Source organism: Gopherus flavomarginatus, chromosome 1 (assembly GCF_025201925.1).
Source record: "Gopherus flavomarginatus isolate rGopFla2 chromosome 1, rGopFla2.mat.asm, whole genome shotgun sequence".
Lineage (NCBI taxonomy): Eukaryota > Metazoa > Chordata > Testudines > Testudinidae > Gopherus > Gopherus flavomarginatus.
In genome coordinates this window covers 96709616-96728301 of record NC_066617.1, presented here as the reverse complement: position 1 = coordinate 96728301, position 18686 = coordinate 96709616, and the positions used below count along the sequence as shown (strand labels likewise).

Sequence of the window (18686 nt, the reverse complement as noted above, 5' to 3'; positions counted from 1 at the left end):
AACGCGGTGATGCCCTGTGGCTCTTTCTGGGCAATAAGTGGGCGGGGCTGTAACCTGGAGCTGAGCTGCCGGCTCGAGAGAGGCGGTAGAATGTAAGGGGCGTGGCTTCCTCACAAGCAATTGCGTGGGGGGCGTGGTTTCCCCGGGCCACACCCACTTTCGCAGGATTGGGTGGGATTGGTTCCGGGGTGGGGTTTCCGGTTTCGGTGAGTTGCTGCGGGCTCAGGTAATGGCGGGAGTCGCTTCTTCGTGCGGAGCCGAGCTGCCTTAGGGGCTGTTGGGGCCCCGCCTCGTTCTCTACCCATCCCCCCGTTAGGGGGCTGCCGGTCCTCCACCCAGTGCCCATGAATTCTCCCTCTCTCTCCCCCTCCCCCGGCCTCCCATTGGCAGGGCGGCGCTGAGCTGTGGCTGGCCGCAGATGTTCCCGCCGCCTCTCGCCCCACATCCCCGGGGCGGGTGTCCTGTCCGGCCTCCTGCTGCCGCTGCAGGGACCCGCCGTGCCCTGGCCCGAGATCAGAGGGCGGGTCGCGGCTGATGGGCAGCTCAGGGCTCGCGACTTGCTCCGTTGCGGCGCCGCATGTGAGGGCGCGAGACGCTCGCGGCGGGCTGGAAACCAGCGCAAGGGGGCCTGTCCCGTTCGCTTGCACTGGCACGAGGCCAAGGGGGGCGGGTAGCAGCAATTCCAGCCAGGCCGTTATCCCGCCAGCGCTGCTTCGCGCGCCCTCCCCTGGTGGCTGCTGGGACGTGGGGCGCGTGGCCCAGCTCCCCTCCCCCTCGCGGCCCGGGATTCTCCAACCGCTCCTGACGTGGACAGCGGCTCTGGGACCCCGCGCGCAGCCTGCAGGCCGCGTCCCGCTCAACCCGGTGTTGGCTTCGGCCATCGCTTGCGTGGCCGTAACGTTCGGGGGCGTCTCTCTCTGGTGGGTTGGGCTGTGGCTGCGCTGCTGGGGCGTAGGCGCTTCCCACATAAGGTGACCAGACAGCAAGTGTGAAATATTGGGCTGGGGGTCGGGGGCAATAGGTGCCTATACAAGACAAAGCCCCAAATAGCGGGACATCTGGTCACCCTGTTCCACACTCCAAAATTAAGTCGACACAAGTTAAGTCACGGTATAGCCACTGCAGTAATTACTCGGGGGGTTCGAGTCTGTGCTACGCCATCTCTGTTGGCGGTGCGCTTCCACTGACTTCACCGTGTGGGGTGCTGTGAGCCCCACACGGGTCTGACACCCATGTCTACGCTGTCACCGTAACTATATCGACAGCACTATGCTTGTCGCGAAGTTATTAGGTTGGTATAATGGGTGAGTTACATTGATGGGAGCAGTGTTGTTGTGTAGACAGTTAGGTTGACGTAAGCTGCCTAAGTCTGTAGTGTAGCTGAAACCTTAGCTATATCTGCACTGGGGGTTAGGCCTCCCTAACTATCGTGCTTGGGGCATTACATTTCCCCCAGCAATGTAGCTAGGTTGATCTAATTTGTAAGTTGGACCAGACGTTAGCAACTGAAAAAAAAGTGCCCAAACCATGTGACCAGTTATTTGGAGGGTCTTCAGACTGAAGGTCAGTTCAAACACCTGCCTCATCTGCTCTTTTTAGTAAACAGTGGCAGCCATGTCAGAGTGGATGTCTTACTACAAAAATGAGGAGGATGAGGAAGAGGAAGAATATCCTGAAGAAGTTGAAACTGGTGGTAAGAAGTTGACTTTTAACCAAAAAGTGTTCTGTGAATGTGATCCAGAGTGCCTGCTTTCTTCCCCTTAGCATGGGATCCTCTGCTCCAGACATATTTCTGAGGATCTCCTCAGGTTCTTTTATTTTTGTTCTTTCAAGCCTCTGTATTGTAGATAATCTCCTGTGAATGCATTTTGGGTACTCAAGCCACTCCCTACATTTGCTTATATTACAAAGCACAAATAACAGGGGTGGGTGCATTAAGTGGGGGAAAAAAAAGATACAGCCAATTATAAAACTATACTACTTTTATTTTTTTTTCCCCAGGGGAATATAAATATGCAGGTCGAGACAGCCTGATTTTTTTAGTTGATTCTTCCAAGGCCATGTTTGAATATTATGATGATGATGAGTGGACTCCTTTTGATATGACAATTCAGGTAAGATCATGTGTTAGAGATTAATAATAACCTATCTTGTACACTAAAAGATCTCAACATGCTTCACAAGTTGCCTATATACAGATTTCTTATCCACTATATTATAGCTAATGTAGGTAGTTGACTGCCTTATCTAATTATGTATTTCTCCTTGCCATGATATCAGAGCACTATATTTCTGGTGTGGAAATCAGAAATCATTCTGCAGCAGCGGTTGTGGACTGGAGAGGTCTGATCTGTAGTAGCGAAGTAAAATGTTAACCGGTTAACTGGTAATCATTAGTCTTAGCCCCAACTGGGGCAGCCCTTTAATCACTTAACCATTTAAAAAATTAAAAAATATTTAGTTTAAACGGTTAACTTTTTAAACGATATTTGCATCCCTAATCTGTAGTCAAACCCACAAATTTTGGTGGTGATTATTGTTGTCAGTAGCTAGCAGTGTGGTGCCCTGCTCTTGTTCAATGATGATAACAGTTGGCCGCCTGCGTGTTCCCTCTGTGTGCTGCCCCAGTTCTGCACAGATAGCTGACACAGCAAACCCCAAGAGAACCCCCGAAGACCACAGACTCTAGTAAGATATGAAGGAACTCGAGCCAGGTTTATTATCAAACGAAGCACAGTAATAATTTCCCATAGACTTTACAATACATACTACAAATTTGTGCCCCCTGTCAATGAACCGGCTCAGTCAGTGATGGGACTTTCCACTGCCCCATAGGTCAGACGAAGATGTGCACTCCGAGACCTACTTTTATACAATTATAGGACAGACTACTTGTCCCCACTGATGTATTGAAGTACAGCCCCTTGGCTCATTAGGGTGCTGTCTCCTCCTTTGATCATGTTGTTTCAAACAGATCTATCCATCATGCTGTCCTTTTGACCCTGTCTTTAAGAGGCACCAGCCTGTTCCTCGTTATCTCTGTGCAGTGTTCTGGTGCCAAGATGGCACAAGTTCCTCTTATTAGCACTTATGTGTGGATGCACCTGCTTCTAGCAACCCTCTTCTCGCCAACTTCTATGAGTGGGGCCTGCCTCTGGCTCACAGCCCAGCTCTTGCTTAGCAATGCCTGGAAGTACTTTGGTTCAGGCTTCAGGCCTCAGACTGGACCTCTGACACAAGAGTTTGTTTCAGGGCCTCATCTTACTACAATGGTGTTTACAAAATGAGGAATACATTTGTATTATAGAGTAGTATCTCTGGGAAGTGTTTCTCTTGTCTTTTTCTGTAGAAAATGTGTTATAATGAAAAGTGCTTAATATTTAAATGTAATCATAAACATCTTGTACCTAACTTATTATGAAATGTGGCTCACAACATTGTGGCAGCCCTTGGCATTGATTGCCATTATGAAGGGCTGATTGCCAAAGGTAGAACTCTAGCACCATTTTTTTCAGCTAACTTTCTCCCTCCTTTTTCCCTGATTCTGCTGTTTTCTTTTTCCAGTGCATCCGGAATGTGTACACCAACAAGATCATTAGTAGTGACAGGGACCTCTTGAGTGTTGTGTTTTATGGCACTGAGAAACACAAGAATTCTGTGGATTTCAAACATGTGTATGTTCTTCAGGAGCTGGACAATCCAGGTAAGAAATAATAGGCATATAAGGCTTAAGAGGAAATGGGGAAGTTTGTACAATGCTTTTATCACCTTTTGTCCCCTTTGGAGAGAGAAGCCTGTTACTGTAGCATTTTAATTTGTTTTTCTGTGCTGGGATTTTTGATAGGTGTAGCAACTTCCCTGCTTAGAGTTTCCTTACTGAATCAGGTAAAGAACGCACACTATCAGTGTTTTATTTCCTTTATGTGTAGGGTTCCGTATCTTTCTGTACTTTAACACAAGGCCCCATTTTATGGCCACTGCCCCCCCTTTGGTTAAAGAGGACTTCTAGCACATACATGGTACATTTAGCAGTACAGCAGGTGTCTGACAGGCTTTCAAGAGAGTCTCATTCAGACTCTTGAAAGCTTGTTAGGCACCTGCTATACTGTTGAATTTACCATGTATGTGCTAGAAGTCCTCTTTAATCAAAGGGGGGGCAGTGGCCATAAAATGGGGCCTTGTGTTAAAGTACAGAAAGATATGGAACCCTACACATAAAGGAAATAAAACACTGATTTGCAATAGGAGATGGACAGGATGACCTGCTAGCGGTATTCTGTCTCAGACATCCATAATAATAATGTTCGCAGCACAGTAACTCTGTTTGAGAACCAACAGCAGGAGCAAGGTTACTGTGATAAAGTGTAGGAAGCAGAGTGAGATGTGGGAGGCTCTGGAGAGAGAGACAGATAAGATAATATTGTAATTTCCTTGTTTGAGGAAAGGGCAGGAAATAGAAGGTGAGCTTCCAGCCAGAGTGACATTAATGGAACCAAGCGCTCATATCTTCATGGCAAAGTGGCATTTTATCTAAAGGCTATTGCTTTGTATCTAGTGGGAATATTCAATAAATAGGAGTGGGACAGCAAGCAGATGTTTCTCCAAAGGACTTGGACTGTTAACTTTTCTTTCTCATTGAGACTTCTTAGCCTTCATGCTGAAGTACTTTTAGGAGAATGGGATGTTGTATGGAGAAAGAAGGCCAGCTCTGTTTTAGCTACTGTACTGGCAGGGTAGGAGTGTGTCTGAAGTCTGATTCCCCAAACTGCTTCTTGGCAGCACATCTTATAAGCAAAGTGCATCATGGTGGAAGTTCTGCCTACCAACCTCTAATACATCACACCTCCAGAGCCGGAAGGGGCTATTGTTCTCTTGGCCCAAAGGTGCAGATGAGAGGTATGGGCTGTTAGTGGGGGAAAAGAATTGGGGAAAGACTTCTGCCTGCTGGAGGATACAGTGTACCTTGGAGGGGGAAGGGTTTATGTAATCTAGTTCTTCTTGTATAGCATCTTCTCTCAGAACACTAATTCTAAAACTGTATGCAGTTAGTTAAATAACAGATGGGGTAGGAAATTAGTGAATAGGATCCCTTTTCAGGTGAGATCTTAAGAGATGGAGAATCCAGTGGGGGAGCAAGATACGAAAAAGCTGATCAAATAGCAGTGGCTGCAGAGTAAAAGGTTCTTCCACTATCACTGGCAAGATTTTGAAGAGAGAGAGAGAGAGAGAGAAGCTGGCACTAGACAAGCAGAAGGGGAGCCATTGGTCAACTTGAGCAAGTCCATAGTTTGAAAAGCGAGGATGGTTATCGATGGGTCCATACACCTAAGGATGTGTACACACAACAGGTCAGAGGTGTAATTCCCAGCACAGATAGACGTATATGTGCCAGTTGTGCTTGACTTAATGCCTAAAAATAGCAGTATGTCTGCAGCAGCTTGGGCTAGCTACATGGCTAACTTCCCATTTACAGTCCCGCCCGATCCCCTCATATGTACATGGGTGGCTATCCCAAGCCACTGCCTGTGCTGCTGTGGCCACACTGCTATTTTTAGGCACTAACTTCAGCAGAGCTAATATGTATATGTCTACTCATGTTTGGAAGCATGTCTTTCAGTTGCTGTGTAGGCATACCCTAAGGTCTGGTCTACACTACGCGTTTATACTGAATTTAGCAGCGTTAAACCGATTTAACCCTGCACCTGTCCACACAACGAAGCCCTTTATATCGATATAAAGGGCTCTTAAAACTGATTTCTGTACTCCTCCCCGACGAGGGGAGTAGCGCTCAAATCGGTATTGCCATGTCGGATTAGAGTTAGTGTGGCTGCAATTTGACGATATTGGCCTCCGGGCAGTATCCCACAGTGCACCATTGTGACTGCTCTGGAAAGCCATCTGAACTCAGATGCATTGGCCAGGTAGACAGGAAAAGCCCCGCGAACTTTTGAATTTCATTTCCTGTTTGGCCAGCGTGGAGAGCTCACCAGCACAGGTAACAATGCAGTCTCCGGAGAATGGAAAAAGGGCTCCAGCATGGACTGCACGGAAGGTACTGGATCTGATCGCTGTATGGGGAGAGGATTCTGTGCTAACAGAACTCCGTTCCAAGAGACGAAACGAAAAAACATTTGAAAAAATTTCCAAGGCCATGATGCAGAGAGGCCACACCACGGACTCAGTACAGTGCCGTGTGAAAGTTAAGGAGCTCAGACAAGCCTACCAGAAAACCAAAGAAACAAACAGAAGATCCGGGGCAGGGCCGAAAACATACTGCTTCTGCGCTGAGCTGCATGCAATTCTAGGGGGGTCCGCCACCACTACCCCACTCCTGTCCGTGGATTCCGAGGTCGGGGTAATCTTAGCCATGCCTGAGGATTCTGCAGACGAGGAAGATGAGGAGGAGGAAGAGAAGGATGAGTTTGCAGAGAGCACACAGCACTCCGTTCTCCCCAACAGCCAGGAGCTTTTTCTCACCCTGACGGAATTACCTTCCCAACCCTCCCAAGCCACTATCCCAGACAACGAAGCCATGCAAGGGACCTCTGGTGAGTGTACTTTTTGTAAATATAAAACATGGTTTAAAAGCAAGCTTTTTTTAATTATTAATTTGCTCTGAGGACTTGGGATGCATTCACGGCCAGTACAGTTACTGGAAAAGTCTGTTAACGTGTCTGGGGATGGAGTGGAAATCCTCCAGGGACATCTCCATGAAGCTCTCCTGGAAGTACTCCAAAAGCCTTTGCAGAAGGTTTTTGGGCAGGGCAGCTTTATTCCGTCCTCCATGGTAGGACACTTGACCACGCCATGCATGTAGCAAGTAATTTAGTGTCATTGCGTGACAAAGTCTAGCTGCGTATGGTCCCAGTGTTTGCTGGCATTCAAGCAACATCTGTTCTTTATCTCGCTGTGTTATCCTCAGGAGAGCGATGTCGTTCATGGTAACCTGGTTGAAATTCAGAAATTTAATTAAGGGGACAGAGATGGCCATTAATACTGGGCTGTTTGCCTGTGGCTTAAAAGAAATCCTTTCCTGCAGGTAGCCAAGCAGGGGGAAGAGGAAGGGGTGATTGGCGCTGAGCTTTTTCGTGTTTGGCTAGCAGGGATCTTCCCTGCTACCGGTCAGGGGGAAAGAGAGTGTTTAGCTGTGATCTTCCATGATACCTGCCACGCGGTGCGGGGAGAGGTAAAGCGATCATCCCAGAGAATTGAATGGGGAGGTGATTTCTGCTGCTGCACGTTAACAGGAAAGAAGCAGCACTCAATGGGCTTTGCTTGCTATTTGGGAAAGGAGGGCACTGGATATATGAAGGCTGCAGAAGATGAAAGACAATGGCTTATCATGGCCGCATGCAAGCCGAATTCTGCTGCCCGAACCTGCGTCTGTGAGATCTCTAACACCAGAGCTGCAGGCACTCAGCATTAAGATGCAAAATGCGACCTTGTAGTGAAATCACATGTGCTATGTAAGGTGAATAGTGTTGTTCACCGTGAAAGAGTATAACCATTGTTCTGTAAAATGTATCTTTTGAAATACTTCTCTCCCTTTTTTCCCTCCCTCATGCAGCTGCAAATTTTTCAAGCCTCCCTACTCCGTCCCGAAGTCTATCTCAGATAAGGCAGCGGAAAAAAAAGACGCGAGACGAAATGTTCTCGGAAATCATAGGAGTGACCCGCAATGAAAGAGCTCATCTGAATGAGTGGAAGGACATGGTAGCAAAGTACTGGAAAGATGCCAGTGACTGAGAGGACAGGAGGGACGAACGTGAGGACAGGAGGGACGAACGTGAGGAGAGGTGGCGGCAGGAAGATCAGCAGTGACGGGATGCAATGCTGGGGCTGCTGCGTGATCAAACTGACATGCTCCGGCGTATGGTGGAGCTTCAGGAACAGCAGCAGGATCACAGAGTGCCGCTGCAGCCCCTGTATAACCACCCTGCCCCCTCATCATGTTCCTTAGCCTCCTCACCCACCAGACGAGTAAAAACGCGTGGGGGGAGGCTCCGTGCACCCGCCCACTCCACCCCAGTGGACAGCCCAACCAAAAGGCTGTCATTATTATGAAATTTTTTAGTGGCCTTTTCCTTCCCTCTTATCCTCCTCCCAAACCCCACCTGGGCTACCTTGTCAGTTCTCTCCCTCTTTTTATAATTAATTAATAAAGACTACATGATTTTTAAATGAGAGTGATTTTATTTCCTTAGAAAGAAAGCTGTGTTCGAAGGGGGTGTGTGTGGCTTACAGGGAATGAATCAATCAAGGAGTGGTGGGTTTCACGAAGGAGAGACAAACACAACAGTCACACTGTACCCTGGCCAGTGACGAAACTGGTTTTCAAAGCTTCTCTAATGCGCACCGCTTCCTGGTGTGCTCTTCTGATCGCCCTGGTGTCTGGCTGCATTTAATCAGCGGCCCACCCCGCCATAAAGATCTCCCCCTTACTCTCACAGAGATTGTGGAGCACACAGCAAGCAGAAATAACAATGGGGACATTGGTTTGGCTGAGGTCTGAGCGAGTCAGTAATGTGCGCCAGCGCACCTTTAAACGGCCAAATGCACATTTTACCACCATTCTGCACTTGCTCAACTTGTAGTTGAACAGCTCCTGACTACTGTGCAGGCTTCCTGTGTGTGGCTTCATGAGCCATGGCATCAAGGGGTAGGCTGTGTCCCCCAGGATAACTGCAGGCATTTCAACATCCCCAACTGTTATCTGGTCTGGGAAGTAATTCCCTTGCTGCAGCCGTTTAAACAGAGTAGTGTTCCTGAAAACACGAGCGTCATGAACCCTTCCCAGCCATCCCACGTGGATGTTAGTGAAACGTCCCTTGTGATCCACCAGTGCTTGCAGCACCATTGAAAAGTACCCCCTGCGGTTTATGTAGTGGGTGCCCTGGTGCTCCGGTGTGAAGATAGGGATATGGGTTCCATCTATCGCCCCACCACAGTTAGGGAATCCCATTGCAGCAAAGCCATCCACTATGACCTGCACATTTCCCAGAGTTACAACCTTTTGTAGCAGTAGCTTAATGATTGCTTTGGCTACTTGCATCATGTCAGCCCCCACAGTAGATTTGCCCACTACAAATTGATTCCCGACTGACCGGTAGTTGTCTGGCGTTGCAGGCTTCCACAGGGCTATTGCCTCTCGCTTCTCAACTATGAGGGCTGCTCTCATCTTGGTATTCTGGCGTTTCAAGGCAAGTGAAAGCAAGTCACAAAGTTCCATGAAAGTGCCCTTACACATGCGAAAGTTTCGCAGCCACTGGGAATCGTTCCACACCTGCCACATTATGCGGTCCTACCAGTCTATGCTTATTTCCCCGGGCTCAAAATCGGTGTTCCATGGCTAGAACCTGCCCCATTACCAGCAGGATCTCCAACACACCAGGGCCCGCAGTTTGAGAGAATTCTGTGTCCATGTCCTCATCACTCCTGTCACCGCTCTGCCGTAGCCGCCGCCTCCTCACCTGGCTTTGCAGGTCCCAGTTCAGCATAGACTGCACGAGAATGCGCGAGGTCTTTGAAACGTCTGTGATTGCTGTCTTGAGCTCAGCAGGGTCCATGCTTGCCATGGTATGGCGTCTGCACAGTTCACCCAGGAAAAAAGGCGCAAAACGGTTGTCTGCCGCTGCTTTCACGGAGAGAGGGGTGAGGCTGTACCCAGAAGCACCAGCGACAATGTTTTTTGCCCCATCAGGCACTGGGATCTCAACTCAGAATTCTAATGGGTGGGGGAGACTGTGGGAACTATGGAATAACTATGGGATAGCTACCCACAGTGCAATGCTCCAGAAATCGAAGCTAGCCTCGGTACATGGACGCACACCGCCGACTTACTGTGCTTAGTGTGGCCGCGTGCACTCGACTTTATACAATCTGTTTTAAAAAAACGGTTTCTGTAAAATCAGAATAATCCCATAGTGTAGACATAAGACACTGAACACTTTTCCTACCCAACTGCTGGAAGGGCCATGGTGTGGAGATGTTGTGAAATGTTAGACAAACATCAGCTGTAGGGAGCAATGTATTTTCTCTGGCTGGAAAAATGGTCAGCAGGTTTTGGCTTTTGTGTGTGAACTAGAACCAGTAATACCCTTGCTGTCTTTCCATCTAGGTGCCAAAAGAGTGCTAGAGTTGGATAAGTACAAGGGAGATCAGGGAAAAGCACTCTTTCGTGAGTCGTTTGGCCATAATCCTGACTACTCACTGGGCGAGGCACTCTGGGCCTGCTGTAATCTCTTCAGTGATGTCCAGTTCAAGATGAGCCACAAGAGAATCATGCTGTTCACCAATGAAGACAACCCTCATGGACATGACAGCACTAAAGCTAAACTGGCAAGGACCAAAGCTGCTGACCTTCGAGAGACAGGTGAGCATTTTCACCTTTAATTTAGAAATTGAGCTAATGAAGAATAAGTGATGCTTCCTTGCAGCAGACACCAAGTAACTGCTTTGTACAACCTTGGAGGAAAGTGAATGATGTGATCGGATTTGGGGAATTGCCTAGGAGTAAACTGGGCTTTGGGCTGCTACATTTCTGGAGACAATTCTCCAAAATATTTGAATCAAAACATAAAAATACTTTCTAAATTAGAGGCTCTCAGTCCAGTTTTTTGAGGTTAATAGGCACTAATTAACCCCCTTTTGTTTGTCTTGGCTTGTAGTCAGGGATTGAAGGGGCCATAGAAATTAAACCCCCTTCGTACTTTCTTGTTACCCCCCTCTTCCAGGAATGGAGTGACATGATCAAATTGACAGGCAAAGAGAAATTTAGCAACTGCATCTGTTTCCCTCTCTGTGGTTCTACAACGGCACACATTCTAGGCTCCTGAGCCATCACCTCTCTTTGGTGAAGACCCACATCTCTCTCCTTCTGACTGGGTTTTTTTCAGCCTGCACAGTTCCCTGCTTATACTGAAATATCCCCAGCAAGCTAGAGTGCATAAACAGGCCAGTATCTGTGCTTTGCTTTCTCACCGGAGGCTATGAACAGCTCTGGTTGCCAGCAGTCACAAGTTAGCACACAGCTTTTTCTAAGCAAACATATTTATTCTTAAGGTGGAAAGCATTACTGAGAAAATGTATTAAAAACAATAAAATCTACATACATTCTAATAAGTTTACAAGAGATCACCCCTCAGCTCTAGCTAGGACGCTGATAGGAATCCATCTTAAAATCTCTGCAAAGGGGTTTTTCTGTGGCTACAAGTTCACAGCAGACCTAGCTCAGAACTAGCGCACCCATGAATAGTGCAGTCTTTCCTTTATACAGCTTGGGCCTTTGATCCTGAGATTCTGGGAAGAGAGAATCAGTAGACAATGGTTCCCTCCTCAAGCCATAGCTTGAAAAAGCTGTATTTTTGCGTAATCGGAAGTGGGAATTTGCATTCACCTTCCCCCGGCAAATCACTTGACACTGAGTCTCCAAAGTCCATCCTTGCCTGGCACATTGTTGAATATAGTCCTTTGACATTCACAACACTTTCCAGGGTTCACATCACATCTCTTCCCTTCCCTCTCCCCCTCCAGACAGGTTACATACAATCTAAGCCAAAAATAACATGTCATCTTTGTATTTAATACAATGGACTCGAGAGATACTTTAACTTAATTCAGTAATGTTTTTCAAGGGTATTGCAGAAATTGCCTTCAGTTACAGCTGTATTTTACATTAACTGAAGGAAAGCAATATGTTTGGAGGCCAGAAAGGAGGATGTTGCAGTAGTCACAGCAAGTGGTTGAGACAGCCAATTCCTTTAGAATTCAGTTGGCGTGCTAGAGCCTAAGGGTAGTCAAGCATCCTTAAGACATTATCCTTTATACCTGGCGAAAGAGAATTTTGTGGGGGATTCTCTATAATCTTCCTTCTTCTCTTCCTCTCCTCTCGCTATGGACAAGAATGGGGTGGATGCAGTTTCTTCGGGAGCCTGTCAGTGCTGCTTTGAGCATTGGCCACAGTGGGTCACTTCCCTCCCAGGTAGGAGCTGAGCATGGTCCCTCTGCAGCATTGCTTGACTAGATGCAAAGAACTACCAGGCTAGTTTTCATTAATTACTTTCTTGCAAGAACCAACACTTACCAAAAAAGAAAAATTCTTAACAAAAAGACAGCTCTTTGTTCTTGGACGACTGTCCATTTCAACTTCCTTTCCCATTTAAAGGAATATCTGAGTATTGTATGAACATGCCAATATAAGTAGAAATCAATTTGTATGATCCTCGCCACATTTCTACCTTGTCCCCAGGTATCTTCCTTGACTTGATGCACCTGAAGAAGCCTGGGGGGTTCGATATCTCCTTGTTCTACAGGGACATCATAAACACAGCAGAGGACGAAGACCTGGGGGTCCATACTGATGCCTCAAGCAGGCTGGAAGATCTCATGAAGAAAGTGCGAGCAAAGGAGACAAGGAAGCGTGCTTTGGCCAGGTGTGTACCACATGTCAACATTTTGAAATAGCATCAGCAGCCTCTGGAAGGGGTTGTGTCCAGCCTTCTTCAAGTGGAAGGATTGTTCTATAGAGACACCATTTGAGCAGTATTTTCACTCTTGGGCCATAACTCTCTAGCACAAGACTAATGGAACTCTCCTAGCTCGTAGACCCTTGAGGATCGCAGTAGTGGAAAATAGAATGTGAACTAGGCCCCTTCTAGCCACCACATGCCTTCTCCTATTCTGAGAGTGGCCTGAAATCATCCTTGCTTCATCATGACCCCAGAGCCCTTTTCTTGACATGGTAGTCTGAGTATGGGGCTCATGTCCTTCAGGCATCTCAGAAATCATCTACTGGAAAAAAATCTACAACTCAAACCAGAAAATGTTAATGTTTGTGGTAAAGTCAGGCTAAAGAGGGCCTTTGCACAACAACTGTTTGACTGCCTTCACCTGTCTGAGTTTAGTTTACTGCATTCCAGCATGTTTGGTAGCTATTATAGTTTGTCGCTCCTGTATTAGTCTTTGCAGGCTCTTGTTTTCTGGTTCTTATGGGGATTAACACATCTGAAAACTCACATTTAAAAAGTGTTATGGGATATTAATGTGCTCTTGACAAAGCTGCTGAAAATTCCTTCGGAACCATCCAGTTTGTGAGAGTTTATTTCTTCCAGGAAGTTTATTTTCATAGTGGCAATGATTTCAGCTCAGAGTGAGTTCAGGGGCCTAGTAATTGATTCTTCTTATGCCATGTTTTAGAAGGATAAGTTAATGCTGCAGACTCATCCGAGCTTCCGTTTCAAGGTGGTGGTAGACTTCTACCTATCCTTCTGCCAACATTTTCCCCCAGACTGTGTGCCTGTCTTGGGAGGCCTTTCACCATATGCTAGATGTCAAAACGTCCCTGGAGGCTCTGTATGGAGCAGACTGAAACCGTTAGAAATTTTACCCATCTTTTTCTGGTGTGTGTGGTTTTTTGTTTTTTTGTTTTGTTTTTTGTTTAGCACCAGTTTGATCAACAGTGTTGTACCTGAAAACACCATGTCTAACTGGATGTATGCATTTCATAACTTGGCTGGGTTGAAACTAGAAGTCTTTTTCAAGGCTCTTGCTCAATTTGAGGGAAGGTTCCAGCCATAACCAATCTCAAGGTTCAGTCACAGATGTCTGCAAAGCAAACGAATGGTCATCTCTCTATGCATTTTTAAAGCATTGTTGCTTGGGTTCAGGAACAGGAGAGAGTCCCTTCTTAGGATGTCATCTCAGATTTTCAAGTGGCCAGTTTTTGCGTGGGCTTTTCTCACTGATTGCTATTCCTTTTTGCAGACTGGAACCTCTGACATAGTACTTGGACAAGGTATGTTACTCTTTTGTGTCGTTAATGCTAACAGCAATAAGGTCAATGCTGACAGTGTGAATAAGGAAGGATATAATTTATATATTTTTTTTTATATAACACCTCCTTCCTTATTCACACTGTTGGCATTGACTTTGTTGCTGCTAGTTGCAGCAACACTTTATTGCCCTCTTTTGGGGACATCCCTCAAGCTCTTTAGCTCCTGTGGAGTGAGAATCCTATACTGACATTCTCTTTAGAGGAAGGGAAATGCTTTGTTTCACCCTCTCACTGTTCTACTCAATTTGTAGATTACCATCTCTCTCAAGCCTTGTTTCTTTTCCCCCCAAAGGCATGTTTTTGCTATTGCATTGTCTTGAATTGGCTTTTTGTGGGAGCTTTGCCTCCTGTTCGCTCAAAGGAGCTAGCTAAGAGGTCAAAGAGCAGCATTTACATTGAGCATGAGAGCGGTGCACAGTTGTCAGTAGTGGGTCTGCCTTGTGCACTATCTCACTGTAGCTGCCTTCAAGGGTAAAAAGAATGGAGAACCTGTGAGTTCTGCTAAGTGGTTTGTGTTAAAGACCTATGACCCAGGACTGAGAATCCTGCACAATATCTTTAGAGAAGCAGAATTGCAAGGTAAGTAATATTTCCATTTCAGAGATGAAGGTGGTGCTGGAAAGTGAATAAAGGCGAACCTAGGGGAATAGACTGTAATGTGAGAGACTTTCTTTATGAAAAGTCTCTTTAGAAATTTGAAGTCTGTCTGTTATTTCCACACAGGTTAAACTTCCATCTGAGCAAAGACCTATCCCTCGCTGTAGGTGTTTACAACCTGGTCCAGAAAGCTTTCAAACCATCTCCAGTGAAACTTTATCGGGAAACCAATGAGCCTGTGAAAACAAAGACACGGACATTTAATCGAGAGACAGGCAGCTTGCTTCTACCTAGTGATACCAAGAAGGCTCAGGTAACGCACTCCCTACGCACTTGTTCTTCCTGGTGCTGGGGGACCTGCAAGGACATTGAGCATCTGAATAAACCTGCTGCTTATTTTTCTGTTGGCCTTTTAAGATGATGTGCAGAAAGGCACGGTGCCACTTGTTCGTACTGTTTGCATCTCTGTCCTCTTAGGGGTCTTTGTCCCATTCATAAGTTAAGCAGAATTTGAGTGGGTCATTGCTTGGGTGAGGCTTTCAAGGGAGAAAAAAGCTATTAGTGGAAGTGAGGCTGGGGCTTTATAGGGTGTGCTGTCCTTTCGGAATCAGAACTGTATCATCCTGAAAACATGACACTAGCAGCTCTTGTTTTGTTGCTGGTGCCATTTCTTGATGATCTAAACACAGAGGTTTTGACCACTTATAAAGAATATCATTGAATCATTACTTACCATAAGGTCAGGGGTATGAATCTCAATGTCTAAGTTAACTTCCAACCTGAGTAATTGCACTCTGCATCCCTCTTTATTCTTCACTCCTCCTGCCGCCATGTAGTATTGCATGGTACACCATGCTCAGGTGTAGCTGTATTTCAGGGCTGGATAAGTGATTCCTGTATACGGTCTGCAAAATACTTTGAGGCTCCGGGATGGAAGGAGTTATAGGACTATAAAGTTATTTTGTGTCAATCCTTCTTTTAGCTGAAGATGTTGGGTTTTATTGTCATTAGACACCAATTTCTCAGAGCAGAAGGTGTTTGGGAGAAGCGCAAGGCTGAAATCCAAACATTTCTCTCCTGTCTGACCTTTTGTAGACTGGATGAAGGTACAGAGATTAAATACTGTTCTGATGAGATTTGTGAAACAAAGCAGTACTTTCAACCCCCAGGTTGCTTGCAGATGTCCGCTTAGAAGCGAGGGTTGTGAGCACACTCCCATTACTGGGAATTTGCTGAAGCAGATTTTCTTAGTCATTCACGCCCAAACTTCCTCCATAAAGCATCCTGCCAGGTCCTACACTGAATGCCATGGAGTACCATGGAAACTAGTGCAAAGGGATCCAAAGTGTGTCTGAAGGGGACTGGTGATGAATAGATAAAAATTAAATTATTGTGTGAATGGCTGATTAAAAACCTGGGATTAGAGAAATTGAAAGGCGCATGAGAAATGTTCCATTATGGGCAGTAGCAGGACTGCTCTTTACGTAGACTGGCTATCAGTCCTTTTAAACTGCTGGCTTTGTCAACCTTGAATGTATTTGATTTGTTCAATCCTGTGTGTGAAACCAATTTGGATTTTGCTTTGACCAGCAGTGAACTGGTTTCTCCTCATGCCAGCATGGAAATACATCTCACAGATCTTTCCTTTGAGCTGGAAAATATCTTCGGTGGGTAATCTAGTCATCTTTCCCATTCCCACAGTCCTCTTTTTGCCACTCCCCCATATGTTTCATCACAGGGACAATGGAATCCGTTCTGCTTATGTCCTCTTTGCTGAATGGGTGACCTCTCCATTCTCATAATTGTCTTTTTTCTTCTATTTGTTAGACCTATGGGAACCGTCAGATTGTACTGGAGAAAGAGGAGGTAGAAGAAGCGAAGAGATTTGATTCCCCAGGTTTGGTCCTGATTGGCTTTAAACCACTGGTATTGCTGAAACAGCACCATTACATCAAGCCCTCCCAGTTCATCTATCCTGAAGAGTCCTTCATTAGTGGTAAGCAAAACTGGGAGAGATTGACCACCTGGCAGTGCAACAGCAAACTAATTGACAGAAAAGTGAAACAGAGCTATCATTTAAGAGGGACATAGGACATATAGAGTTTAGTTTGCTCCCTTGCCCAGTACAGCAACTCCTTGCTTAATGTTGTAGTTATGTTCCTGAAGAATGCCACTTTAAGCAAAATGATGCTAAGCCAATCCAGTTTCGCCATAAGAATTAATGTAAATGGAGGGGCTAAGTTCCAGGGAAATTTTTTTTGCCGGACAAAAGACACTCACTCTCTCTCTAACTTTTAAACGAAAATGTAATACTGTACACAGCAATGATGATTGTGAAGCTTGGTTGACGTGGTGGAGGAAGACAGTGGGATATTTCCCAGGGAATGCTTTACTGCTAAATAATGAACTAGCTCTCAGCTGAGCCCTCAAGGGTTAACACGTTGTTAATGTAGCCCCTCACTCTACAAGACAGCACAAATGGAGGGAGGAGACACACACCGTGTGTGTGTGTGTGTGTGTGTGTGTGTGTGTGTGTGTGAGAGAGGGAGAGACAGAGACAGAGACAGAGTGTGTGAGAGAGATGAGCTCGTTGCCTCTTTAAGTACACTGACCCCACTCTAAGTACACTGCCTTTTTAAGTAGATCAGCAAGTGGAGACAGCAGCTGCTGCCAGCAAGCTCCCTCCATCCTGAGCCCTGTCATGTCTGCTGCCCTATCTGTGAAGATGAGGTACAGGAGTGGGGGTAGGGGGACACCCGGACATTAGCACCCCTCTTCCTCCTCCCTCCCCCCATTCTACAACAAGCAGGAGGCTCCCAAGAGCAGCTCCAAGGCAGAGGGCAGAAGCAGCACACAGCAGTGGGGGGAGGGACAGCTGAAGCGCCCGGCAATCAATAGCCTGCCGGATGGCTGCTGCACAGAGAACTTAGGGGAGCTGATAGGGGGGCTGCTGGCCCACCCTGGTTCTAAGCCCCCACCAGCTAGCTCCAATGGGCTGCTCTTTCTACAAGCAGTGGACAAAGCAGGCGGCTGCCAAACATTATAAGGGAGCATTGCGCAACTTTAAACGAGCGTGTTCTCTAATTGATCAACAACTTAACATCAAACTGGATGACATTAAGTGAGGAGTTACTTTACCACATCTTAAAAGAGCAATAATGTGGGTTTAACTCTCTACTCCCTCAGTCACAGCTAATGTTCTCTTCTTTCCCCACTATGCTTCTGAACCTGTTCTGTCTTACAAGCAGCTGATCAAATGTGCCCCCAAAAGGTTTGCTTTTGTCATTCACAGTAGTGTCTGTATTTGAAACCTGAGGTATATTGGAAGGCAGGGACCAGAATAGAGAGCTCTAAGGTCATGGGTAGGAAATCTAGATTCAAAGGTGGCAATTATATCAGCTAAGCAGGACAAAGGCAATGCCAAGGACGGATGTATGTGTTAGCATTTGGGGGTTCTGGATTATTTTATAAGCAGATGTAACTGTAGGGGCTGGAACCTGGGCCTTTTTTCTCTTCCATCGCCATGTTATGTGTGTTCTTGGAGTAGGGAGGTAATACTGTAACTTGTAAGTGAACAGTGCTTAAGATGAAGTAGTTAATAGTTCTGTCGCATACAGAGTAGGCCATCAACTAAAAAGGGCTCTGGTAGGACCGGGTGCCCTTCTCCCTCAGCATCTGAGACAATGCTCCTGGTATGGGATGTAAGGCATACTCCCTTGAGTGTTGGGCTGTTGGGGTGGATATTTAGCTAACTCCTTTACTGCCTTACGGTCCATTTAGGTCCAGCAGAACAGCCCCTGCATTGCTCTTGACTACATAGTCTGAGTTAGGTGTCTGGTGAAAATAAAAGCTAATGTTTTGGTCTGGAAAGAGGATGGAGTTTTTACAACCTAGATTCTTAGTACCCTGCCTCTGCAGTGAGGGCCTTGAGTCTACCATTGCTAGGCCTCCAAGAGAGTGTACCTGTACATATCCAAATTGAAGGGGGGCTTTGCCAGATATCTCCTTCCATTCTCTTCCCCCTTCTCCTGTTGCAAATGTTGGCGAGTCCAGCAATCTCCAGCATTCTCTTGCTCTTCTGTTCAGGTGAGACCATGTTGTCATCTCAGAGTTTTACCCTGTTAACGTTATTTTTCTGTCTCTTCTTCTGGCCGCCATCTGCAGTATTGCAGGTATATTCAAAAAGTGGCAGATGCTAAGGTCTGTAATGCTTTGGGTCAAGTGTCTGTGTCCCAGGAGGGAGCAGGGTTCTTAGTCT

The 18686-nt window shown here is 46.4% G+C and overlaps 1 protein-coding gene across 5 annotated transcripts in view; it reads left to right on the top strand.

The window, feature by feature from the left end:
• The window catches only part of XRCC6 (X-ray repair cross complementing 6), a 48082-nt gene that overhangs the window by 22209 nt on the left and 7187 nt on the right, over positions 1–18686 (top strand). For 2 of the 5 annotated variants that reach the window (XM_050953997.1, XM_050954007.1), the window contains exons 2-8: positions 1600–1693; positions 2002–2114; positions 3565–3703; positions 10118–10372; positions 12248–12431; positions 14555–14741; positions 16256–16424. In XM_050953997.1, coding sequence (XP_050809954.1) covers positions 1615–1693; positions 2002–2114; positions 3565–3703; positions 10118–10372; positions 12248–12431; positions 14555–14741; positions 16256–16424 — 1126 coding nt within the window. In that variant the 5' untranslated portion in view covers positions 1600–1614. Of the gene's footprint in view, positions 1–171; positions 227–773; positions 972–1599; positions 1694–2001; positions 2115–3564; positions 3704–10117; positions 10373–12247; positions 12432–14554; positions 14742–16255; positions 16425–18686 lie in introns of those variants that run through there. The other 3 variants (XM_050953987.1, XM_050954012.1, XM_050954004.1) reach the window with 3 other exon arrangements.